This window comes from Cottoperca gobio, chromosome 4, assembly GCF_900634415.1.
Source record: "Cottoperca gobio chromosome 4, fCotGob3.1, whole genome shotgun sequence".
In the NCBI taxonomy this organism is placed as follows: Eukaryota; Metazoa; Chordata; class Actinopteri; order Perciformes; family Bovichtidae; genus Cottoperca; species Cottoperca gobio.
In genome coordinates, this window is record NC_041358.1 from 19,185,117 (window position 1) to 19,212,588 (window position 27,472).

Consider the following 27,472-nt stretch of genomic DNA (forward strand, 5'->3'; position numbering starts at 1 on the left):
GCAATGGGTTTAACTTTAGCTTTTATCCTATATCAAGAATGCTACGACAAAATGAAAACACTCGTCAGTGGGGGCACAAACCCTCAACTGACATCCACAACACTCTGTCAGCCCTCTCACTCACCACCACTCCAGTTAACCACAAGCAGATAGAATGACAACTTACGAATGAGAGGCACACTGGCGTTAGCCATCCCTAGCTTGTTGGAGGCGACACATGTGTAGTTCCCATAACGATCTTCTGTCATGTTGGTCACTGTGAGGACTGATCTGGAGCTGAGGCTCTTGATGTCGATGTCTTGACCCTTGATAATCCTGAAAACAGAACATAATCACAAGAAATCAGGCTTTTATTTCTCAACTACACACAAAGTATCAGGGGGGGGGGAGCGCAATGAATCAACGACGGTACAAATGTTTTGTCATCCTTTAGTGGATCTTCAGATTGTACAGTACTTCATCACCCTCTTCAACAGATCTATTTAACCCTTGGTCTGTCACGTATGCCTTAGAGAGACGCTTTGAAGGACCGAGAGGGGAGAGAAATGACCCAGAGATTAACCAGCTGGGTGCCAATTGACACGTCGTTCATTGTTGTGTTGCAGGTGCAGGGGGATTGCAATAAATCCTACTCTAGTTGTGCCTGGCATCAGTACGGAAGCCCTGAGAGTCAAGATGGGAAACTATTTTTTGCCGGGCAATGTTTAATGTTTGATCTCGTAAGTACAGTACGGTATAAACCCTAAATTCACTCTCTGATACCCAATAGATTCCCTAGGTTTTCTAGTTTCATATGATATCAGTATCTTCAGTCTAGCTTTAAAACCGACAGCCTTTTAAAGACAGAAGTGTTGGCCGGGACCGCAGGCAATCCTTCTGGCCTCAGAGGGTAAAATCTTACTTATGAAATAAACTTAGGTTTTTGGCGAACATTGCCCACCCCAAAAAGCCTCTCAGGGCTTCCGTACATCGATGTTATGGAATTGACAAACATTTAAATGGTTTACTTTGGTCGTCATGATAACCTTTAACAGCCTTTGGAGATTATAATTCACTCAATAAAAGGCATATGCTGTGCATCTTGATTGTGAGATTATCATAGATATTAAAAATGACTTTGTTTTCACCAGTGTAGTTTCTGTTACTGCTAGTTTCACATTTGACATTGTAAACAATAAAAAGCTCCAGAGAAGACATGTTTCTATCTTGGCTTTGCTGCGGCCCCCCATGATCTCTGGCTTGGCTCGAGTTGCTCCGTGAGGCTCTCTGAGTGGAAACACTATGTGCGACCTTATGTCCAGCAAATATTTGTTAATCTGTTGTTCCCTCTCCCACTGCGACCTCCTCAAATGTGAACTGAACATTCACTGATAATCTTGACAGGAGTCTCTTCACTAGTTTAACATCAAACTAGTCATTGCTCTCTTCTGTCACAGTGAAACAACCCACCCATACAAACAAACAAAAATCATCAACCAATTTCATTCAAGAATGATTTCAGTGACACATCAAGAGAAAGATTTGGCTGTCAAAACTGTAACACTATTTCTGATAGAGACACGTTTGCAGCAGTAAATGCACTGATGGTATGATTGCATCAACACAGAGCCTCAATAAGAAATGGCCTTCATTTCTCATACACAGTAAATGGGCAACAGAGAGTAGTCACAGTCTGTGTTAATATTGTACAGATGCCACAAATGTTCTGTGCTTCAGTCCTTCTACTAAAGTCCTTTACATGATGACGAGTGACACAAAAAAAATCAACATTTTGCCATATAAGAAGTCAGAAAAAGAACTTGAATTAAGTAAAGACTAGAATCATGCCAACTTGCCTCCTTAGCAATTTGAATAAATTGAATCCACCCCATAATTACAATTAGCACAGTGTGAGCTGATGATTGAAATTGTGCTCACCAGGAGTGGGTAAATGATGGGTAATGGGGGTAATTTGGTTTTTAAATTCAAGAACTGACGCTTGAATCTAGACTGATTGATGTATATGCCGCAAATGATTTAAGCCGGTTGCCAGCAAACATTTTATTAGGATGCAAGGTGAGGACAAGGCACAAATGACTCTTGCAAGAGCATTTATGTGGGATTTCCCCAGAGGACAAACGAATGGCAGAACAAACAAATGCATTGTCTTTGGGAAAAAGCTAACTAATGAAAAGCCAAACTTTCTTATCACACATTCACGCTTACTTGTCCATTAACAAGTATGACTGTCTATCTTTACAAGCTCTGTGAAGCTCAGTAAAAACTGTTATTTTAAATAATAATTAGAATTAGTTTATTCTACATATGCTTCCAATACAGGATTGGGGAGGTTATAATGCATCAGGACAACCTCAAACTAAACATTTTATGCTTTCCAAGGATTGTTTAATCATGGCACCTATTAGATCCAGTGTGGTAAGACGTACTATAACCACTTCATTAATACATGAGATAAAACAAACTATCTCAAACACTTTATTTCACCTATACAACTAATTGTATCCATTCATGTTTATACTGGTGGACTAACCCTTAATGTCTACTGGATGTGGCTGCTGGAAACGACCTTTTGCTTCTGTTACTGATGTGCTGATGTCCACCTGGCATGTGAGCGAGGCACTTTGCTCGTGGCTCTATTCTGTATTCCTAAATCTTTATGTGCTTAGGTCTATCTCACGTCTTTGAAGTATGAAAATCACTTGTGAATGCAAATACATGCAGACCTTTTATTATTTACATGTCACAATGCTTTTAATCATCTGTTATTAACTTTGTTTTTTTACTTACAAAGAGCAAAAATATTTGCTGTTCTTTGTTTATGTTCCTGAAATGTGTAAAGGTTTTCCTCTGCTAATATACAGTTCTTAGAAAACACAGGTGCAAAATACAGGTAAGACGTAACTCATGGCAATAATGAAGACGAGTTAAGTACAGCCACACATAAGTATCTGTTACCGAATAAATGAAATGCAAACGTGTTTTCAAAGTCAGCAAATAATTGTAATGAATATGTGACCCTTTATGACCCTCCCCTCCTGAAACGCTTGTGCCATAATGAGCTATGATGTCGTTCTGCAACAGTGGACATCGGGGCAATGTCGCAAACACACTTTATCAAGACAGCTCATACAATCCAACTGGGCTCACCTTTTTTCACCCTTGTACCACTCGAATGTTGGAGAGGGCATAGCAGCTGCCTCGCACCTTAGCAGAGCTGTGCGTCCCAGACCAACTCCATGGCTTTTCATCTCATGGATAGCTGGAGCAACTGGAGAAAACCAAGAGAGAAGTTTGCGGGTTACACATACAGTACTAGTCGAAAGAAACATCTGTGTAAGCACCTGCATAGGGGCTATGTAAAGGAAGACAGAGAGCACATGTGATGGAGGGTTGTGGATCCTAAAAATGACAACCACCAACATATTGGTCAGTGTTCACACATTACAAAGTGTAAATTCAACACTCAGAGTCTACAGAGGCGGAGTTGGGGAGGGAAGAGGGCACCCATCCACAATGTTAGAAAAAGAAATGAATTGCACTGCATGGTGATAAATGGCTTAATGGAAGTTCAAAGACTCAATGGTACAGGCAGGTTCTGTGAATGCAAAATGAGGCTCCTTTCATGTGCTGAAATGTGTTGTAAATCTCTTTGCCAGTGTCATGAAGGCAGCTTTGCTTATGGACGGTTTCTAAAGCAGCCCTGTCCTTTTGTACTTCAAATATTTACTATGCTTATAGTAACACAGTCTTGAAAGAAATTTAATTAATGAATTAAAGTTATATAGACTTACAACAATGGCATTTTCCTGAGTACAGCATGTGGATAGACAGACACAAAATCCAGCACTCTTACCATTCCCTGAGTCACACAATGGGAATAAAAATGATTCACTTGTTATAATTATAATTATTGGCCATTGTCAGAGTAAAGCTTAACTCAAACTGTGGACAAACTAAATAAAAAGGACCCTCTTTGAACAATTGAGGACAAGATGTGCTTTCTGTAAGTAGCCCTGATCGTCATAGAGCTGAATGCATACCGGGGTTCATGCTTGTTGGTATTATTATGACTGGTTTGCTGCTTCTCCATTAATCAACAGAGGCAATGTAACAGGAGAACCAATCATAATAAGGCACAGGGCTCACTCTGACATTGTGTATTGTATAAACTTGGCTTGACTCCCTGCAGCATGACAAATAATAAAACTGCTCCAAACTATCAGATGCACAGTCATCTGACATACAATACAAGCAAAATTACTTTGTGTCATTCATACAGATTCTGATTAAAAGCCTGTGATACATGGGGAAAAAAAACATACTCTTAGGGTCAGTCCTGCAGTTAGCAGTAAATTGCCATGTCTGAAAGTGAGATGTGGACTATTTATATTCCTCACAATGAGCCTTTTTAAGAGGGAGCTGTCAGTGTGAGATGGAGCCTGTATCCAGTGGAGGAGCTTGGCCGCAGCCTGCAAAACATCCAATTGCATTTGAAAATGTTCTGGACACCTTAGTATGGACTGCAACTTTGGACACAACTCCGAGGTACTAACTGGCATAAAACTCTCAAAAACGCAAAGAATGACAAATTAATTAAATGAACATGTCAGAATAGTCTATTCCTACTGAATAAGACAGTTATTGTGTATCCCAGGTACATGGAAGTAGCCACATTTTAATAACACACATGTTTGATTTTGTGAGATAGACATATTGCCAATCTGTGAAAGTCTGCATTGATAGATGAGGTGGGATGAAACAGATCTGTGCAAGGTGAAACAGATACCTGTGAGCATTTGTACATGTGGCGTATGATCATGTAAGAGAGGCGTACTGAGGCGACAGTGCGCTCTGTGATGATGGATGCCCTTCTGCCAACCTTCTTCCATGCATCCTAATGAGCACATTCATACTAGTGTATGTTGATTTTCTGTCCTTGCATATGTGTGCCAATTATACAGTTATTTCCTTTCTTCTGTGGCTGGGCTGAATAATCTGAAGGATTTTAGACAGTGATGCAAGCGATGGGTTATGCTAGGGCTTTTCCTGTTCATTTATCATTGTATGAAATGCTGGATGGCGCCATGCTGGCGGGTATTAGTAGACCTTGACTGGATGTGTGTGTGTGTGTGTGTGTGTGTGTGTGTGTGTGTGTGTGTGTGTGTGTGTGTATGTGTGTGTGTGTGTGTGTGTGTGTGTGTGTGTGTGTGTGTGTGTGTGTGTATGTGTGTGTGTGTGTGTTTGTGTGTGTTTGTGTATCCACATTTAAAGTACACTTTTCTAACTCAATCTTAGAAAAGTTCATAGACTTGTATATATAAAAATACAAATAAATCACAACCAGTATTAATGTTAACCACACTATGAAGACAGCCTGCAATAAAAGTTACAGGTCCCATCAGCATCTTTGCAGAAGAGACACAACAACCTGCAGCATAGAAAAAAATAATTGTCTAAAGCTTGTTTAGCGTTTGATAATGTGCACCAGAAAAGGGCTGTACAAAACGTAAAGAAAAGGAAGGGGACAAGGGGAAAGAATTGCAACAGTGCTCTACAGCCCAGAAATATAAGCCAATAACAAGTATGACAAAAATCAATGGAGTATGTGGACGGACAGAAGCTTAGTGAATCCTTGTAATCCTCCATTGGTGTCATTGTGAGGGACCATTGATCATGTGAAGCCTCTGAAAGTGCCAGGGTGACCTGGCTGTCGCAATGTACAGTTGCTAGGACAGTGGACACGTTGGCCCAGGCAGGTGTGTCAATACTTGAAACCTCACTCATAGAGCCACCGTCTTTTACAACTGACACCACAAAACCACTGGCAAACTGTCTAAATGTGCTCCTTTTATATAGCTGTATTTTCTTTTCTGAAGTTGAAGCTTTTTGCTGTGTTCCCTTTTATATATTACCAACTGGATCAGCTATTTGACAAAAAGAACACTTTGCTTTCTTCATTAGACTCAAAGGATTTCCTATTGTTGGTTAACAGGGATTACTGTCCTTTATTAGAAGTTGGTAAAAAACAAAACAAACCTATGTCGGTACAGGCATATAGTTCATGTATCATCATCTGGGCACCTCTCATAAATGTTTTATATGCAGCAAATGTGTAGGATATGAAAGTAATTTGGGCCCAGGTAATTGTTCTTCTCACCACACAAGTTATACAACAGTTACAACACATTGGAATAAAGGAATTCTGGAGGTGGTCCAAAATGCTCTGCATTTTTATATGCATATCCATAATATCAAGTCTTTCAAATTTAGATCCTGGCACTATGATCTGTTAAGACAGATCACAGGCATAAAATCCAGTCCGATCCAATAATTTCAATTTCAAAATGCTGGCACGTCCTATATCATCATATAGTGTGCAATACACCATCAGGATTTGGAGGAAGTAAATGCAAAGTAGTGCACTAAAAATCATGAAGGCCCAATAATCCAGGTAATTTAGTGTCTAGAGCATGCTGTGGTGGGGCTGTAAATCATGCCTGGAGTCATGGTGACTCCACCAGATGGGGGTAAGGGGTTGGGTCCAGGAATAGCACAGGCATGGCAGAAAAATGGGTGCTGCTGGGTGACAAATGGCCAGTTGTGGGTCGATCACAAACAAACTTCCATTACCACGCCTTCCAAACAAAACACTAGAAGGTCGGGAGTTCAATACCAGGGCTGCCACCATTGTACCCCTGAGCAAGGTACTTAACCCTGAGTTGCTACAGGGAGACTGTCCCTGTAGTTGTACAATGTAAGTCACTTTGGATAAGAGCGTCTGCTAAATGACCTGTAATAATTGTAATGTAATTACATCTGCATTATGCCGGCTTTAACATCAAAACAATGGCGATGTCTCCAATTGTACATCGTCTACAACATGCATAACTAAAAGCATGTTAATAATGAATAAAATGGTTAACCTTCTCTCCATCTAATATTCATGGACAGGGTTTGTTCAGAGAGCATCGCACCTTAATGTACGAGGCCTCACCGGGTCGCTGCCTTAAGTAATCCTCATGTGACTATTAATGATTAATTGGTGTGCTTCAAGACTGAATATGATTTATTTAGCTAGAAACTATTGTTTGCCAAGAGAACCCAGAGAACGCAGGCTTTTTAATTAAAAGATCAATTAATAACCCTACCTCTTCAGCCAGATTTGAAAATGAGTTTTCATTGCAATTAAGAAATGGACTCATCAGTGCATGACTTATCAGCTTACACACAGAGACACTGTTCCCCACTGCCATCTGTGGGCTTCATTGTCCTGTTTTTTTTGTCGATCAGGAATGGTTCTGCTGCCAAGATATATTAATTAATTAAGATTTCTATTCAGAAAAGCTAGGGAACATTGTGTTCCTTCTTTTTATACAATGCAAGGCATATAAATAACCGGCTTAGTGTGCAGGACTGTGTGGGTCGACAGCACCAGGGTTTCAGACTATTGTCTGTGTTCAACACTAAATAGTTCAAGGTACACAAATCCCACCTACTTTTCTAAATTCACATATGAGATGGTGGGGCTGCACTGATGAAGACCACACCACGACCGCAACACATGGACACATCATTAACGCTACAGGAGAGTTCAGCAAGTCACCCCCAGGTGAGTAAACACACATTACAGACAGTTTGATGCAAGCCTGCAATGTTAATGACGTTGTCTTTTGTCAACGCTATGAAGTCACAAAAAAACTGCAGACCAAGCTAAAAGATGAAGTTGCTGTGTGTCAATCTGTTTTAAAACAGTGCTAGCAAGAACATTTATTCTGCAGAAGATGAAGATTATGCTCACTTATTCATGCCCCGCATGCAGCAAGGAATCCAAATAGCAATCAAGACAAGAGCTTTGGAGAGATGTAGAGAGATGGATTTACATCCAAACAGCTCGAGGGTACTGGCTTTAACTCTGCTTAGGATTGGATCAGAATCCAATTGTAGGAAGCCTTCTCTTTTGAATTGTAAGCCACGGTATTTCAATGGATACTGCAAACTGTCGACAAATGCTCAACTGAGACTCTGAGCCTGATACTCCCAATAATAGATTTCATTGAACTTAATTCATTGTACATTTGATCCACCAGTGCAATCCAGCCCTGCACTGAGGCAGATCTGGACACACACTCAAGGGCACTGTAATGCAGGACATGAATGTAAATGGTGTGTACGGCTATGCAAATGTTATATTGTATAATGATTCTCAATAAGAAATGCTAATGCTGTGCAAACATGCTCACACTCCACTAATAGTTGTTTACTCTCTTATCATGACTTGACATACTGTAATAACACTAATACTGTGGGGTCATGAAGATGTGTCTCCTGACCACAAGTAAACAGGTTTAGCCTCTTATTTATCGGGAGACGGCCATGACTCCCCTGAACAACTCTGTCAGGGGAGAGAGAGAGAGGGGCATGCTGTGGGTGTATCTAACAGGGCAGGATTTGAATTCCAAACAGGCCCAGATGATGGGAACTTTCAAGGGAAAGGCAGGGTTGGAGCAAACAAAAGACAAGGTGATGTAAAGAATTTGAAGTATTCACAGTATGCCCCTGCATTTCAATTAGTCCCCGAAATCTATCAACACTATGGCTGTAATTTCTTAAAGCACTTTTAATGTGCATGCTCATAATTAATTAAAGATGATCACAGTTTTGTTGGCCAATTACTGCAAGCAGGGTGGAAAAATGAGATGCTCTTCTTTTTAGAACTACGGCCACGGTCAATATGTGTACAGAATATGCAGCTGCAGGGTGCTGGAGGAGGAAGAAGGCGTACAAATGGCTGGCAAACTTGAAAGCATACAGGGCATAGCTTCACTCTGCAAAGCAAGTGAAACCTTGCCATGAAGGAAGACAAGGAGGGAGAAACAGAGAGGGATACGCCTGCGCTGGCTTAAACCTGAACCCTACATTGAAACAGGAAGGGACGAGATCATACAGACTTCCCCTGGCAAACAGTTTGAAAACACACACACAAAGAAAGTTGAATCTAGTGTCAGAGGTACCCAATTAAACTTCTATATGCGAGCAAAAGACCATGCCATGAATATTCTGCTCTAACTTTTCTCGGAAATGTGGCTGTTACATAACCAGTGGCTTTATATAAAACACATTTTGCATCAACATAAATACAAGAGAGACAGATATCCCAAAAGCAAGGGTCTTCCTACACTGCATCAATAATTCACACATCTGTGGCGCTAACATGGCATCAACTGATCTGTCTTCTTTACACATTTATTTCCTGCAAATTGACTTGTGGCAGCTTTTGTGATTATTACTTGGAGGAGAGATGGGGAGAGGATCAGAACATCTGCCGTGGTTACAGACAGCTTTAGTTGAAGCACCTGAAACAGTGACGAGCAGATAGAATGTAGCACAAGACAGTTGGTTGTCTGTGTACTTTCCACGTGTGACTAAAGTTTGTGCAAACTGTCAAATCCCATCTTACGACATGATCTCTGTAGTGACACTCATCCAATAAGGAGTGAACGGCAGACGGCTCTCTCTGTCTAGACTACAAAGGAAAGTCAGGCATCTTTGATTTCCCAGCTTTGGAAAAAAAGGAAACAGGTTTTTATTATTGTTCTGTGTGTATGTAGTTAGTAATGGACACCTTCATTCTACAATGAGGTGGCTTCATTAATTAATCAAGCGCTGGCTTTTTATCTCAGGCGGAGGTTTTCCACGGTTGTTTCCTCCTCATTCATCCCTCTGACTCAGCCACCTCCATGTGATATTTATGCCTTTGTGTCACACTGTGCGGTGAGAATTTCAGCCAATAACGTCACCCACCTGCAGTGAAGATGAATATGTAAATTTGAAAAGTAGGTCAGAGATCAGATTTCATCAGGTAAAATCACTTCTGAAAAAAAATCCTTCAGCCAAGCAGGAATTTTCAGCCAATCTGATTCCAATACCACCCTCTGGATGACTGCCATGTTTTCAGGTTTAACTCATAAAGGTATTCAGTCGTCGTTTATTTATCACCGGAAGATAAGACAAGAGACAAAAGGCAGGAGAGTCACTCAATTATGTTGGCTGATCAATGCCCTCTTTTGAGCCTTTGTGAAATTCGAACAGAGGTTACATGTACTGGACTTAACACTTGGAAATGACTGCACAATGACAATGCCTCGAACCCTCCGCCTCAAACTCATCATATCATAGAAAGCCAAATGGCAGGCTTAGTGTTATGGGCTGTCTGGTGTTATTAAAACTCTAAACATGCTAGAGCTTAATTTTGTTTTCATTACTTCGGTTTGCTTATTTTAATTAGTGGCCTTAATCTGCAATTAGCCTGCAGAGGTCAACTATACTGTTAGCTTAACAAAAAAAAGGAAATTGTTTTGAAAGCAGAGAGAAATTGTTTGGACATGTATTTAATTAGACTGTTAACCCATGAAATGTCAGAGTCACATGCTCGCTTGTTAGAACGATAAAGGAGAAATAGTGCAGGCATGGATGATTGATGTTTATGACTTAATTCAATTAAACTGCTTTTAACAAGAAGGACTCTCTGAGAGGACTGATGCTGATACTCTGATGGGGTCAGTGGCAGAACACCGTCATAGCCTCCTACATAATTTATCAACAGCATCCAATGAAACCTGAACAACTGCATGAAAAATAGTCCTATTTGCTTTCATCCTTCAAAAAAGTTATTTTTTAGCTAAAACTCTTTCAGATGGCACATTTCATGCTGTTGAGTGACAAGAGAGTAAAAGTGACACCTGCCAAATCTCCCAGGAGAACCTTTATGAAGTTCAGTGGCTGAGTTTGTCAGCCGAGTAAAACATCTGTATGAACATGTGCCCAAACAGTGTATTTCTTTTTTTTTAATAACGTTCATTTCTTGCTTCTTGCTATGTAATTATCGTCTCCCGTTTGAGTTTCTGCGTCAGCTAACGTCTTTATCTTCATTCAGTATTTGGCATACTGGGCCCTCATCAATACCCCCCGCTCCTGGGCGCTTGGTGAATATAGCTTAATGTGTGACAGTAAAGCATGGATGATACAGTGGATTGGGACATGGTCCAAATTCTTCTCTTCTTCCTTCACAGAGGGAGGATTGCACCTGGGTGGAGAGGAGGCAGTGAAGAGTGGCCACCAGCTGGCTGAAGCTCTGCCTGCTGTGGCGATATCAGTCGCTCCAATGGACAACTTTAATTCATTTATTCTGCCCCTTCTCTTTGTAAATAAGCACTTGTCACAAGTCTCTACGTAGGGATGGGCGAGGCAACTTTCATGACAAATACAAGCATAAACAAAATGTTTTGAAAAAGTGTTTTCAGAGCTGAAAAAAGTGACAACGTAAAGTCACAAGGTATTGAAGTTAAGATTTTTCAAATAGCTACCTTTCATTGCCATTTGAAGGTCTCGACAACTAACGGTGCTGCGTGTTGCTTAATGTCAGCGACATGGTTTGTTTATGCAGGTCTCATAGTTGCGCAGCACTTCGAATGCTAAACAGCCGCAATAAAACACAGGACCTTTCATGTGTGAGGGGCTTGTGAGGACACAGAAGGCTGACTATGGAATTACATGTTGGCCAGAGCTCAAACAGGACGTCAAGAATTATGAAACATTTGCAAATTAAGTGGGAGCGAGCTCTGGCTTTTACACTATGTGGAGACACAGGCTGCTAAACTAATTACTGCAGACATATTTTGAATAAAAGACTTGTCAGGAAGACATGATATATTTGAGAACTGTTACAAAAAGAGATTTAATGTCCACTGGAGCCACTTTTCAACACAGTTGGATCAAACATTTACAGAACCTCCATCTTCGATGATAATGATTTACATGCTATGGGTTATGGTATTTCTCCTACATTTTAAAACATGTATTGTCATTGATCTTACAACAGGCTGTTTTACTTAGTACTGAAAATAAACACATTGGAGATAATCGCTTTCAGAGGACATTGACTCTAAAAGTGTCATTTCCGTGTATTCACTTAGGATCCTGCTGCTGCTTTTAATAAAAGTATCCAACAATGTATTTATTATAATACATAGCATTTGCAAGAAATTCCTGTAATGTGTTTCAGTTAAACTGGTGAGATACAGAACCTCAATCTTTCCGTCCAGAAGGCAGAAGTAATGTGTGAGAGTTTATAGCCTATTTAGTTACCTCCTTTAGACACTTTTGCTATACCAAAAAGGATTATGAAAAATATTATATTAAGCAGACATTATAAACAGTTCTCATAAGCCAATTTATAACACACCATTATTAAAAGGAGTCTACAAAAGATATCTGGACAATTGTGCTCAATAATAAAGAGTAAGTTACTGGTCAGGGACAGGAACAGCTCTGTAGCTGTCGGCTTCAGATAACTCTGGCAGCGGGCTTAACACTTGACGAACTACAGCCTACTCCCATCCAAAGTATCGCTCCGGTGCTCGAGCCGTGGTGACTTTGTCTGACAGCAAAGGAAAGTCCTCCTAATCAATTCACTCAGTTTGGACACTAAACCCACATAACCCTGCTGTCTCGCTTTAAAACACGACGTCTGACTATGACATGCCTTATCAATCACTGTGAATATCTCCATTGTTCTGCAGCATAAAGACACTCCCAGTTGTCAAAGCACTTTTCATCCTTGAACCCATGTCTCAGAAGAGCTATAAATAACTGGCATCTAAAACTCCAGCACCCAGACCCAGCTCATTAGAGCCAGACATTACACAGAAATAATGGCCACAGTGGCTTGCTTTTTATAACGAAGCCACAATGAAATTCCTAACTCAGAGAGGTGGAAATACAGTTAAACCATTATTGGATTTAAACAAAAAGAAGAAAGAAGAAGAGGTAAATCATTTAAATACTGTGTATGAAATAAAATAACTCTATATTCTAAAACTTGTATGATTAGCTTTCAGGATATGACTCCAGTAACTGGGCCAGGGGGAGTGTTTTTTTCTTTCACTCCCCCCCCCCCCCTGTCTCTGTAGTCGACTGCATGATAAGCTTTGCCAAAAGTGAGATTTAGCACAGGGCATCTATGCAGAAACCTCCATGAATAACAGCAAAAGTAAAGGAGGACTTTTAAAAGGAGAAGGCCTGGCAATAATTGTCAAGCACCCATTCTTGCTAAAAACTTACGAGTGGTGATTTCCATGTGACCAGGACACCTAAAGTCCGGTATCATTCATTAATGCCCTGGCTCCTCATTACTGTCTCCTCACTCTTTTGAAAGACTCATTACCTGCATAATGGAATAGTGCTTGGAACAGTCAGACCTTTCTTTAGTGTGAATTAATCACCCGCATGCACAGACAAAAAGGGAATTCTCACATTAAATATTAAGAAACTTCAAGCTCCAGCTTTCTACTTTTTCAAACTTCTAGAAGGTGTACTTTCTTGAAGTGCACCGTCAGGGACATGACACTGGTATCATTGAAGACTGCCCCGCTGTCTTTCATGCGTCTGCAAGGCCAGCGTGGACAAAAAGAAGAAGTAAGGAAGAAGAAAGAGATACACTTACAGTTGACTGTGACTTTTACTGCTCTGGTGTCAGGAGAGGCGATGTCATTTAAAGCGCTGCATTCGTAGTCTCCAGCCTGGTCCCTTGTGATGCCGGTGATGTTAAGATATTCACCACTGTCATACTTCCTGGCTGGAAATAGAAGAATGGAAGCAAAGTACTTACACTGTGTCTATACAGAATACAAACAGAGCACACAAACACACACACACACACACAGTATACATATTAATATACTGTACATAGCTCGAGGCTTTCTGTACCCTATGGTGAGCGTGTAGAAATCCTTCATTTGGAATAAATAGCTTTTAAGTTTAAGCCTGAGTAGAAGATGCAATGTGAGTAGGTATTGTACTGAACTCCTGATTACCTTCTTTTCATTCTAAAATAGCAAGAGGATTACTCAGTGCATTGATGCATTCATATTGATATGGTAGCAGGAAATGCAATAATGGTGTAGTGCCTGTCATCCACTCATCATTTGCACTACACTACACCAGTATGCAGTTAGAGCTACTTCCTGGAAGACAGACGGATTCGATGGCTCAATGCACATGTCAGTGCTTTATAGTTAGCCAACGGTGCCAAAAGGCAGCAGCAGCAAAGCACCATGACTGGCATATTAGCTGGAGGGAGCTCAAATCCACACAAACATGTCCACTCCGATCAACAAGAAAATAGTATAGCACTTTACTTTAGAACTAAATAGTAGTAAAATACTAGATTTTTTTTGTGAATGTATTGCTTGTTAGTGAAAATATGCTCATTTGAAAGAAGCAATAATGAGATAAAGTTTGCTGTCCAGTATAATTCTGCGAGGATAATCAGGCCGGCATATAAACATGAAGTGATTTTAAGTAAAGTTTTGGTAATGACAGTCAATATGCCACCTGCAGATGATCCCAAATATTGCGCATTTACTGACATAATATTAGTTAGATTGGATAGATAGATAGATAGATAGATAGATAGATAGATAGATAGATAGATAGATAGATATGAAATTGGAATACTAATAATGTAACCAATTTGACTGGGTGAGCCTCTATAATAAATAGTTATAGGATCTCAGCAGGCAGCACTGTGTATGTGTATTAGAGAGACTGTGGCAGATTCTTGCATGACCAGAATTAATTTCCAAGCCAGTGGTGCTCAGTGTGAAATCTATTTATAAACAACTTTTCAGGGTGGTAATGGTGCTTTGGGATGGACGGTGTGTGGATGTGTTTGGAAGGAATGGGGATCAAACAGAGTGCACAATCAAGCAAAACTGGGCTCAAAATACTGTTATAATAGCAGAGACCCGACACTGACTCAGCAATACCTCATAAAAGAGGAGCAGGAATCTAGACAATCTATTCTTCAGGAGTGGAAATGCTGCTGTTTTGTGCTGCAAGTGAGCTGAATTCTTATGTATTGCCACTTTGTTATTCTGCAACCATGGTGGCTTTTTTTTATCTACTAGCTACTATGTCAAAAAACTTGAAACTGAAGGCATTGTCGATAATGAGCTTTCCTGTCTCTTCTCACACAACAATGAAGTCCCAGAGTCTTGGCAAAGATATTGGTAACTACACAAACAACAGCAAAGGAAAGAAAAATGTTGATCCATAAACAAGCACCGGATGTGTCTGGGAAAAAAAAAAGAACCGTTAATATGCCAAGAGAGCACAGGGATGGAGAAATGACACAAAGAGCTCTATTTTTGTGGCGGTGCATAGCTCATGGCTGGGCATCGCAACAGTGAAGAAGCATTTTAAAGTTGTTTTTTAACAACTTAATCCCACTGAGTGGGGGGGTGCAGTACAGAACGTGTCAGTATGGATCAAATGGTGCAAGTTTGGCGTACAAAACAACAAATGTATGCAGACTAGGTTAACATGTTGCAATTCACTGTCATTGTCTACCGTGCACGTATCTATGACTTTACCTAAGCCTTGTGTACATAAACAGACATACCTATGCTTTCTGTGAATAATATACTGGGAAATGTGACTTTCTCTTCTCAAGTAATAAATAAATAAGAAAGGACTGGATAAATCATCCACAATGTCTGGGTTTTTCAGTATTAAATCTAATTCAAATTGAATGAATACATTGTAATTCACTTCAACTGTGACAGTTTCTTCCTTTAGCTGTAGTGCAAGTCATTGCCTGTGCGGTAGCCTTGCAGAGACCTATAGCCTCAGTAAAATACCTAGAATTAAAGCTATGACAGACGTACGGGGACTGGATATTATCTGTTTCACTGAATAAGTAGGCCTCCTGCTATGCTAGGCTACAGCCAAAGCCAGCTCTTCTACTCCTGATACAAAGACACCACATCCTCTTAAAAAACGTTGCAAATAAATAGGATAGATTTTCAAGGGGAATAGACATAAACACATGTGTTTATCTTACTGGCCAGCTGTCTTTCTTGCAACAATGCTGCTTGTAAAATAACACTTTAAAAAATATAATGTAATCTCTTTCTCATTTGTGTTTCTGATGAGGAAATCTCTTTTGGTTAACAACTGTGGACTTAAATCTTTGTTTGAAATGAAAAGATACAGCGCTGTTTGATTCAAATGAAATGGTTTTATTTATGTTATTTAAAAGGTCCAATGTTGCACTGTCATGTTTCTAAAGTAGCCCAGAACGGATAGACCTACGTGACCTGACTGAGGAGAACGTAGGTCAGGGGTCATCAACTACATTATTTTTTAATGTAGGCCTGATAAGCGTATCATTGTCACTTTTATTAACAAATTAATGTTGTTTTTCATTGCCAATGAAGCAGTTCATTGTGGAGTGATGGTTACAATCTGTAATTACGTAAATGTATTTGGGGAGTGCAGGCCTACAAGTCCTGAACATCAGCTTGCACTCGTTTGTACAAGGTATGCACAACAGACTGACCATGATCCACTTGTGAAGGCATATTGTAGTGAGGCTCAAGGACTTTGACTATATGATTTAATTTGGTATTTTCTAAGATTGAGTGTGGTCACATAAACGAAGCGATCTTACAGCTTTAGTTATTGCTTTAGCACGGAGGTTGCCAACTGAGCTTCACTGACCGGGCTAACCGGGCTAAGCCGACTAGCATGCTGCCGCTGCTACAGCTGTTATAACGACTGGTGCGCTGCTAAAACTTCTAGAATGTCTGTTTCGCGTGCGAGTAAGAAGTGAATAGTAGAAATTAATAGAATATGGCCGGATGGGAAGCTTTGGCGGGCCAGTTGGCGATCACTGCCGTAGGTTCTCTGACATTCTTGGAAAGGGAAGGGTGAGTGGAGGGTTGAGAACCTCACTGCTAGATGCTACTAAATCCTAGACACTAGACCTTTAACTGTAGACGAGACCTAATTTCAGCACCAAGCGCTCTCCGCATGGTATTGATAATTAATGCAGTTTTCATTGAGATTTAAATTGGCCATATAATAACATCTCTACAGTAGACATACGACATCATCAGTAATGATGCATACATACTTAACATTATGATGCAGGCAGATGAGAGTCAAGTTCAGATTACATCTGGGCTGGGCAAATCGTTTTGAGGGGGATCGTTTCGAGGCAAATCAAGCATCATTTAGTAATGACTGATACTGGTATACTACACCTACTGATTCCCTCAAATATCATTTTCAGGTCATAGCTGTGCTTTGCAAATGTAGCAACAGAATTACCAAGAGTAATGCTCCTGGCCATGTGTCAGTGTATCGGTACTATGTGCCACTTACTGTGTTTTTAATTATGCACCACTGACTCATAGAAATAGGTCATGTGTGTGAAGAACTGTACAGTCGCTGGTGTGTGTGTCAGAGGGACACTCATGTCAACTGTACACGACAAAGCAAAAACATTTAATATATTCTTTCTAATAAATGTCTACATACTGCAAACACAGCTTTAATGGATGTGTGTGAACCATTAGTGGTTCCACTGTGTCCACTTCCACTTGTTTACTGCATTCAATGATCAATGCTACAAATCACAGAACCCACACAGCACGGTTGTCTATTATTGCGATGCGCTTTGACTTCTGTTATATAAATGCACTTTATTTGCACAGTTATGGGTTATAAAACAACTACAGACTTTCACAGGACTTCATCCGAACCAATGTGTAAAATCCCCCCACCGCCCACCCCCTTGCCCTCCCCCTCACACCAAGTAGTTAACATGGTTGACCTATACACTGCCCTTAATGCACAGTTCCAGTGTATTTCATTGTAATGGGGAATTATGATACGCAGGATGTGGAAATCCACTGTGTCTATGTGTATCTTTTACTAGGGCAATGAAATCAAAAGCAGTGACCCATGAGACCAAGTATGCCTGATGCTTCCAATGCCATTTACCAACCGGCTGAATCAAATGCACTGGGTCCACGGGAAAGCTTGTTCACATCCTGGGACAATGAATCACTTCATTGCATAGGCCAAGTTAGAGCAATCAATGTGCAAAAACAATAATTGTTAAATACAAATGAAACCTATGTATGAAATATATGAGTCATGTTCTATGAGAAGGTGGTGAGGCATGTTATGATCAGCAGGATGAGAACAGAGGAAGGCTCTCTTCCTTCTGCCCAACAGTGTTGCACGGCTACCTCGGTCTGACCATATTTTTTATAGGTAACAGGAGCCTGGATGCCACTGACATTGATTTTTGAAAAGAATCAATAATATCTCTAAGCCTCTATTTTTGCACTCAGTTGAACTGAAATCAGGGAGAGGATTCCACTCGCTCAGGAGAAATGTAAATTACATTTTCCTGGCTTTAGTTGACAGAAGTGCCAGAAGTCCTGTGCAAAATCACAAGCTCCTCTCATGTGGAGTGTGGTTTTATCTGATTTTCTACGGTGCACTGTACTCTTGATGTAAATGTTTCATGCAGTAAACATTTAAATAAACACAGTACACTTGAATGCAGCTAAGACACGGCAATAGGTTTTTTTAAACAGTGTCATTCTTACAAAAAACGTCATCCATATTAGCTTGTAGGATTTGTATGGTCCTTTCAATACAGTGCACGTTCAGCCGTGTTCAGACAACGTTTCTATTGCAATCAATGAAGTAATTACATTTTTAGTTAAATCTTCTGACATAGTAGCTTCTGAGTTTTGAGCTTTTATTTGAAATGGCAGCAGAACACAACTTCACTCTACTGGACACATCTGTTTCACCTGATACTGTCCGATTCAATTTGGTCGGAAGTTGTTTTCTTCGGCCTGACGCCGCTCCCCCTGATGTCCAATTGCACGGCACCAGACACCGGACAATCGTTTTTCCTGTGGCTTTAAGCCTTAACGTCAAAGAAAATCATGCCATTTTTTAATGAAGTCTGAGAAATTAATTTCTAAAGCTATTGATTTCATTTAGTTAAAAACTGATTGTGACAACGAGACGTATGATATGTATTCTACCGACGTTGCAAAGTAACATTAGAATGCCAACTAAGGCTCAAGATAGATCAATAGAGGAAAATGAAAGTGAGTTCTGAAATGCCACTAACAACTGTAGCTTTCATAATAAGAGAGTGGGTATGAAATGGGCCGCCTATGCTTGGTTGACCATATGATGTAAAACAGCAATTCTGGCCTCCAGCTAACTGGCTTCAAAATGAAAACCCAGCGTTTGATTCAATATAAATACAGCAGACAAAGTAAGTTCTGTATCACTGAAGATTGAGGATGCAGAACAGATCAAATACACACTGAAGAATTGGGTAATGGAAATAAATGAAGGAGGCATTTACAGAAGGAATGATGAATAATGTCAGTATGTATCCAGTTTAAACAGCAGGACAATTTTATTGTCTGTGCTTAATTATGGTAATTAGCAAAAAGGAGATATAAAGGAAAGATACACTTTTTTTAAACATGGAAAATACCCTTTTCATGCAAGACGTTTTCACTTGTCATACCAAGTCAAGCAAAGGCGTGCTTAATTAAATTAATGATGGCTCCACTTTTTTTTTAGGTGTCCAAGTAAGCCATGCCAGTGAGCCTGCGTACACAATACCAGCACCGTACAATTGGTATATAAAAATAAATTGCAGCCATTATTAATATTATCAGTCCTTCCTGTGGTTTTTCTGCAAGTCAAAATGTCTGCTTGCACATTTCATACACTATATAAATATAAATATATATATATATATATATTCAATGTAATTGGCACAACCATGAGGAGCAGGTGTGAGTAATTATGACTCCCACATACAAAAGTACCCTTTAGTGATATCAACAGGTGGTATGTAGGCTCCCAATTAAACTGATAGAGCTACAGTATCTTGCAAGTGCTCGCAAATGAGAAGAGAATTGTGGAGTGCTAATGATTCAGCATGAATATACCCTCTAATCTTTGATGTGGTAAAACATTAGTCATGCCTCCGAGATGAGATAAACCGAATGAAGTATGGTGGAAGATATAACATCATCACCATGATTGTATCAATTTTGCCAAGCCCACAAAATGCCACTAAGCATTATTTAGTGTGCTCTTAAATCTTACGTCCCTGTTCTTACTGTTTATGTAACATTGGTCTTGATGCAATCTGCTTTTTGTGAGCTGTGCAGAAGCGCCTTCTTGTGTCTGGTTGCTCGGGAAAGAAAATAAATCCAAATCTAATAATCTAAAAAGTCTGCGGGTAACCACTAAATGTAATGTGTTTAATCTGTTTAACAGAAGAAAAAAAAGCCCTCTAGAACTGCTAATAGTAATAACAATACAGCTGAAACCACACTGTAAATTTCTTCACTGATGATAGTTTATACAACCTATAGTTGCACTGCTGAGTGCAGTAAGGTAATAACCACTACAACCATTACCATTACTTGTGTTCCCACTGAGCAAATTTGATTATGATCGGATGGCTTTACTCCCCTGTTTCTGTGTCTGTGCTGCCAAACTATGTTCGCACCACAGACAAATTATGTTGCTGAAGTTAAGATTAAATACATTTTATGGGACAAAACCAAGAATACCAAAAATCAATCGGCAATACTACAGTGTTTAGGCTTAGGAAACTCAAGGGAAAAACAAGTTGGCAAGTAAGTGAAAAGATTTATACTAAATATGAGTAAAAATGTAGACCAATGTCGCGCTAGAGAGATTGTTGTATTGACCCTAAGTATCAATAAAGGTGTAATTTGTTGACTGATTTCTGCTGCCATATCTGTTTATGGAAGAACAAAATATTATTTATTTATGACAGTACTGTAATTCAAATACTACCCTGCAGTGCAGTGGAAAAAAAGGTCAATCTTGAAAGATTTTACTTGAGTTTTATTTACTTTATTCAATTTCTGTCATTAAAAATATTATGCAGCAAAAAAAATGGATATTATTTTGAGCCCATATCATTCACATATAAAATGAAGCATTAAGTGTGGCTTAATTTAGAAAATTAATGCAAGACGAATTAGGTTTTATTATACTGTAACTTTTATCTCATGATTGCCTTATTTCCTAAGCCGATATGGTCTCCTGTTTGAATAATACAGATAATTCCGAAACATATTGACAAATTTCAATGTGAAAAAAGAATCTAATAAGGCTGCAGTTTTTCTTGAAACAAGAAAGCTAATATATTTAGTTGCATCATCCTGCCCTGGCTGCAAATGTTATTCCTATTGATTATAGCAGGACGGGGGCTTTGCAAAGGTCACGGAAGCCATTAAAGAAGAATGGTTTTCTTGATATGCACTTTGAAGAACATCATATCTTGAATGCTCAACCTTGACATAACAGGAAACAAAAACAGACAAAACATTACGTATTATAAAAAAAAAGAAGAAGAACAGATGTAAGAAAACAACCTTTACTGTTGGTGTAAGTAAACCACCAAGAGACCAAACAGGAGAGATATTTTTGAAAGACTTACAGAGGCCTTTCTCACCTGAGGGAGATGTCACTCCGAGCAAATTAAAGAAATCATAGCGAGGTTAATTTCACATTCAGCACCAATGCTTGCTAAGTCCCGTTGCAGTAAGCAATTTCCCACATTGTGTAGGGGAACTGTGAGTACACTTCCTTCAGGGCTGCAATACGCAGATAGGGCAGGCATCGCTGAAGAATCCATTATAGCATAGAGCAGCATTTTCTACATCAATTTATCCTTTTAACTCATGAAAATGGAGAACAACCCACGCTGCTACATTGTGTGCCACTGCCTTCTGGCCCTAACTCAAGGTGTGGGCCAGGACTAGGGGTAGAATCATACGATGTGCAGGGCCCGTCTGAAAAAGCGGCTGTTAGTCTGCCTCGATACATAACCCCGACCCTGATCCCTGGCTGTCAATTTGAGGCCGCTAAAATCCAGAGAGTGGAACTGAGAAAAAGGAGCCTTAAGTCATGTCTGATTGGGTATGCTGCCACCTCAGTGACCAGTAGAATCACCTCCCTGTTACTTCTGTGCTGACATATTTAGCCAAATGAACTGTACGCAGGGAAGCAACAATTCCAGGTGCTGGACTCTGCTGGGTTGAGAGATCTACGTGACTGTGGGATTAGAGAAACAGCTTAAACGAGGCTTAAAAAAAGGCTTAATAAGTATGACTGAGGAAAATATTTCATCAACTCGTCACATCAATTCATTCAATCTGTTTATTCAAGTCAAAAAATACCATCTGTGAAAATGATTGAGAGATCACTTGCTTTCCTAAAATCTGTATGGCATATTTTCTCAATAACTTGTGGGTGAGAAAGAAATGTAGTTAATTAGAGGTAAATAAAACAAGCACTGGTATATGAATTCCTTAATCCTAGAGGATTTGAGTTCAAGATATGAAATTTGTTTTACTTTACCAATAAATTGGAACAAACTGTAGTGCGTAACAACTTTGCAAAGCGTTGACTCCATACCACATCTCAACTGTGCTTGTTATGGTTTAATTAACTGTTCTTGCCACCACGTTGTACCGTTTTGTATTCAGAGTGGGTAGTTGTTACAAGATCAAAACAAAAACAGATGTAGATATATATTTATATATGTATAGACAGGGTTAGTATTGTTGTAATATAGGGATCTAATTCAGAAGAGTCAACTCAAACACTATCACTAACCTTTTCCCACACACTTTTTAATCTGTGGGAAGGAAGCACTATGTTAAATTTAGGCCAACTGCTGAAAGTTAAATATGAAGTATGAATATATCAGACTCTCATCTTTCCACAAATTGTTAAAAAGGTATTTCAGGAACAATGCAGAAAAGAATTATACATCAAAAACCTTAAATAAATATGGTGTCTCCCTAAATGGTGATCTGGCAGCCCAACGATGTACTGTTGAGTTATCTTTTAAAGACCCTGTGATTAGTAGACGACCTGCTCTACCTGCGGAGCCACGTCCGCCCAGATTAATCACTAATGGAAATAATCAGTCGTAGTTCTGAAGTCCTGTGATGTCCACGGGTCTTACAATCAAAAATAGTTCAGTTATTTTAATTCAGAGGAACTTCCTTCCAAAGAGGGGTCGGTGTTAAAGAGTAAAAAAAGAAAGACATTTTTTTCCGCTGCCTGGAATGAAATCAACTATGGCTGCCAGCTGCCATTAAATATGTGTAGAGTGGCAGCAACATTTTATTTTATAAAAGAAAAAGGTGTACTAGTCATCATGTTATTAACACTTCAATAAAGCATGTGCCCATTGAGCACCTCTTTAGTTCGCAATACTCAGCTCAACAGTTGAATGGGGAAGGGTTAGACATGGCTCCCGCTGTTGATATCTGGAATTCAAAATGCAGCGCCTAACTCTTTATCTTTCACCTCCCATCGTGTTTAAAGCGTGCTCAAGTGTCAGCCCTTGAACTGCGCATCAGTTCATTGCAAACTACGAGAAAAGGAACCCAGAGCTGAATGAGAGATCCCTGGTGAACAGACCGCCAGAAACGTACGCACTTAGCATCTCTTAAAGAGCTGCCAAATTCCAGCAGGCACAACTCAAGGCATGTATAGCAGCGAGATAAAGTCAAGTTTGAATAATTCATTGCATCGTTCAAATTGAAAACAACTGAGCTTCTGTACTTATACACTTGCTTCAGGACCAACCAAGTTCTGTTGGATCCCGCTTCGAGAAAGCTACAGTACACATCACATTTAGTGACTTGTCAGTGTAGAGGATGATGCTGTCGGTTTCCTGGAGGGATGTTTTAGTGAAGACTGGCCTTGTGCACTTAAATGAAAGGCGAGAAAAAAAAAGAACCAGTGGGTAGTTGATATATGTACAGTGACTGCTTGGAAAGAGAGAAAGAAAAATATGTCCCAACTGAGTCCTATCACAGGAAACAATCAAATATGTATTCTCGTATTCTAGTCAGCCTTTTCAAAGGTCACACTTCCCATGGATTCAAATCTCAATTGAAAAAGCTTATCAAAGCAATTTTGCCTAGCCATCCACCCAACCAAACCGAACTGAAACAGACTAAAGGCTATTTCACCCCCCTCCCTATGACCTATGAAAGAGTGGTGAGAAACCACAGCACAGGACTCCATGCGTAAGCAATACCCTGAAAGGCTGACATGTCACCAAGCTATTGTGAGCTACAGAAGTAAAGTAAGTAGAGATGTCAAGAGCTAAATTAATAATGACGGAGTGGCTTCTGGCACTAGTACCACTGTACTTCTTCTAATGGTAATTTCTCCTTTAAATTCAGCTTTTATTTAACCATTCAAGTTGTTTGAGAAGATCAGAATCCTTGAGTGGTGTCCAAAATGATCACATTAATTACACACAAACATGGCAGCTTCCCATTAATTATTTTCAACTGGTGACTGAGCTACAGCACTGAAACAGTCGGGGGTAGAATCCATGCTCAAGGGCACGTCAACAGCGGTTAATAAGGTTAGGGAACGCATGAAACATTCACTTTGCACATCCAGATTTCGCGGGCTTTCCAGTCATGAGTGCCTTTATCATGCAGCAATCATCCCAAACTCCTCAGGACTTCACTGCCAAGCACAGTTTTGACACGGGTAATTAAACTGTTACACAAAACATCAATGATGATTTAAGCACATTAAGCTGCAGACATATGCTGGCACCATGTCTTCTGCTAGCAGCATGTCAACAACGATGATCTGTGTGTTACAAGTACTTGCTATAGTTTGAATCTCTCCAAATGAAGAGTATGCATGGACTTTATATGCGCACATACTGAGCTAAATTATCATCTCAATAAACAGTTTACGGCCACACTTCACTGGATGCACAACGTTTATTATTAGCTGGCAGTTTGCTGGTTGGCAGGAAGGGGAGAGAAGAAAAAAAATGCAAACACAAAACAGTCTGAGTGGGAACAGAAACTTGACAGTCAGTCAGGGCAATTTATCATCCTGTCAAACTTCACTGACGGCTGCAGCAGAACTATCCACAGTGCAAAAAAGAAAAACCCACCCCAAAATGGCTGAGAGTTGAAGAGAGTGGGGTCGGCAAATAAAACCTGCCATGTAGACAAGTTTGTCCCTTTACTGCCATTTCACCTGCTTGGCCTCACATCAATGAAAGCAATTCCTATATATTAGATATTATATATAGATATTATTAACCCAAATGTTGTGACGGGGGTACAACGATACAATCAGATATTCATGAAACAAAACTCATTGTTCGATACACTCAAAATACAAAAAGTTTGACTGAAAATAAACTATGATAAGTGGAAAATGTGTTATCCTTTTCTTGATACTAAAAGTGTTTCTTTTAGATTTTGTTGCAAATTAAAATAATACTATTCCTTCTAATGATATACTCTGCTCGTAGATAAAAGACCGTTTTTAAGTTCCTGGGGAACGTTTGTGGTGTTGGACGATTTCTTTTGTATTTTCTGCATCTTAGTTGTATATGACTTGTACTGTATCTATATGTACTGCTGTTACATTAGAACGGTTGCAGTTTAAATTCATCTCCATAAACCTTTACTGGAGACAATTAAAAACAAAAGCATGAGCTTGTTTGGCCAAAAAACTGTTTTTAAGCTTTAGTTGACCACAAACCCAATTTCCAAATTAAATGTGGTGGATGACATAACTATTTTAGCTTTGACATTATAGCAGCTATATCATACTCTTCCTCCCAAGTTCAGGTTGCCTGTGCACTGGTTGGAGAACACTATTCTTCATATCCAACAGATTTAATGGAATTCCATCGATAGGTAATTAGCATATTACACCCTCTCAGTTGTGCCACGTCCTTAAGACAAATCACCCTTACTATTATAACCAACTCAAAGATCCCATGGCAAATGGCTTCCTTTCTGATGTGCTGGGAGACAGTCTGTGATTACATTTAGTCCCGGGCCCTTTCATTTGACCAGCATATCATTTCTTCCCCGGTATACTTCAAAGTGTGGACACTTCAAAGTAGAATGAGTGACTGCCACTCGGACTCGGAGGATGGCTCTTTTGATCATCTTCTGAAAACTCCCCTAACGCAATCAGGGCAAGCACACCAGAGAGGAGGATTTGACAGCCATACGATAAATGCAGTCATCCTCACAGCTATCAGATAAGCACAGCATGCTCTAATCCATTAATATGAAAATGAGGGAGGACTAGACATGGCTGGGTGGGGGCTTTGGAGCAACAGTTAAATACTTTGGAATTAGTTTTTTTAAAAGGGAAGATTCAGTATTCAAAGCACTTAATAGTGTATGTGTGCTCTGAGTAGGAGCCAACTAAATTAATTATAATGATATTAGAAATTAAAAAAGCTGTGTTAATGAACCTTAAATGATAGTTTACAAACTGCCAAAGCAAATCAGAGTTGCCCCTGCAGTGGTGATTCTTTATACTAGAAATTCTCAATACACATCAGCATGTTTGATTTTGTGGCAGAATGTGCTAAGGTAACACATTGAACATCTTAGGAGATATGTTCATTTGTTTAATACTGTTACTTTTACAGCATGTAGACACATTGTCTTAAGATAGATATATTGTACTTTAAAAAGGGGATACATTTTTCTTCTACTGATTTCATTACTTGCAGTAAAACCCCATGTGTAACGTCCCGTCATGTGTGTAAATGTATTTATGTTATGTTTCATGTTTAGTTTAGAGTCTATGTTTAGTCTTGTCTCATTGTTCACTTGTTAAGTTACAGTCACTCATGTCTCGTCTCGTCATGCACCGTCTGTCGTTGCACTTCCTGTTTTATTTTATAAATTACCTTTCCCTCTCGTTTCAGAGCACTTCCTGTCTGTGAGGTTTCCCGCTTGTTTGATTGTTGCCACCTGTTTCACATTACCTCGTGTGTGTATATATAGTCCTTGTCTCCCTTCGTCTTGTGTCTTACCACTAAGAGAGCCAGCGTTTTAGAATCCGTAATCATTGTAGAATATTGGCTAAATCAAGTTCATGTTTTTTGCAATTCCTTTTGTCCATGTTTTTCCTCAGTGAGTGATTTTTTGTTGTAATTTATAACGATCTTGAGTAAAGACCTTTTTACTTTTGAAACCTCGTCTTGAGTTGTTGCTTTTGAGTCCCACCTATTGTGTCATGTTCATAACACCATGAGGACCTTCAGTCACGGAGAGTTTCCATACTGGCAGGCAGAAACTAAGATATTGAGCTGGGTCATAGATATATTAATACAGACTGATGAACGTGCTAGTTTCATGTGAAATGGTCTTCTCAAAGAAGATTTTTCATTATGCCAGACACACGTTGTGCAAACCTAGAGTTAAAGGAAAAGTTCAACATCTTGGGAAAGGCACTTATTATATATTATAGCGTTAGTTAGGAGGCCACACAACTCACAAGGTTAACACTGTTTTAATTTGGTTGTTTTTTTAAATCATAACTTCTTTAAGAACCTGCACATGGATTTGTTAAATAACCTTTTGTGCAATGATGCAGGGAATGTAAGTTCACTGCACACAAGTTGTTCTATAACATCTGTTTTCAAGTCCAACTATGTAAAAAAACAAAACATGTTGGACCAGAGTTTGATTCTTATATGGTGAGCATGAAGCCACAAATC

At 39.5% G+C, this 27,472-nt stretch overlaps 1 protein-coding gene across 5 annotated transcripts in view; it reads right to left on the reverse strand.

Moving 5' to 3' along the window:
• Positions 1–27,472, reverse strand: part of negr1 (neuronal growth regulator 1) — a 134,790-nt gene that overhangs the window by 43,008 nt on the left and 64,310 nt on the right. For all 5 annotated transcript variants that reach the window (XM_029429314.1, XM_029429312.1, XM_029429313.1 and 2 more), the window contains 3 exons: positions 13,502–13,633; positions 3,148–3,268; positions 167–315 (listed from right to left, as the gene is read on the reverse strand). In XM_029429314.1, the coding sequence (XP_029285174.1) occupies positions 167–315; positions 3,148–3,268; positions 13,502–13,633 (402 nt within the window). The remainder of the gene's footprint in view (positions 1–166; positions 316–3,147; positions 3,269–13,501; positions 13,634–27,472) is intronic.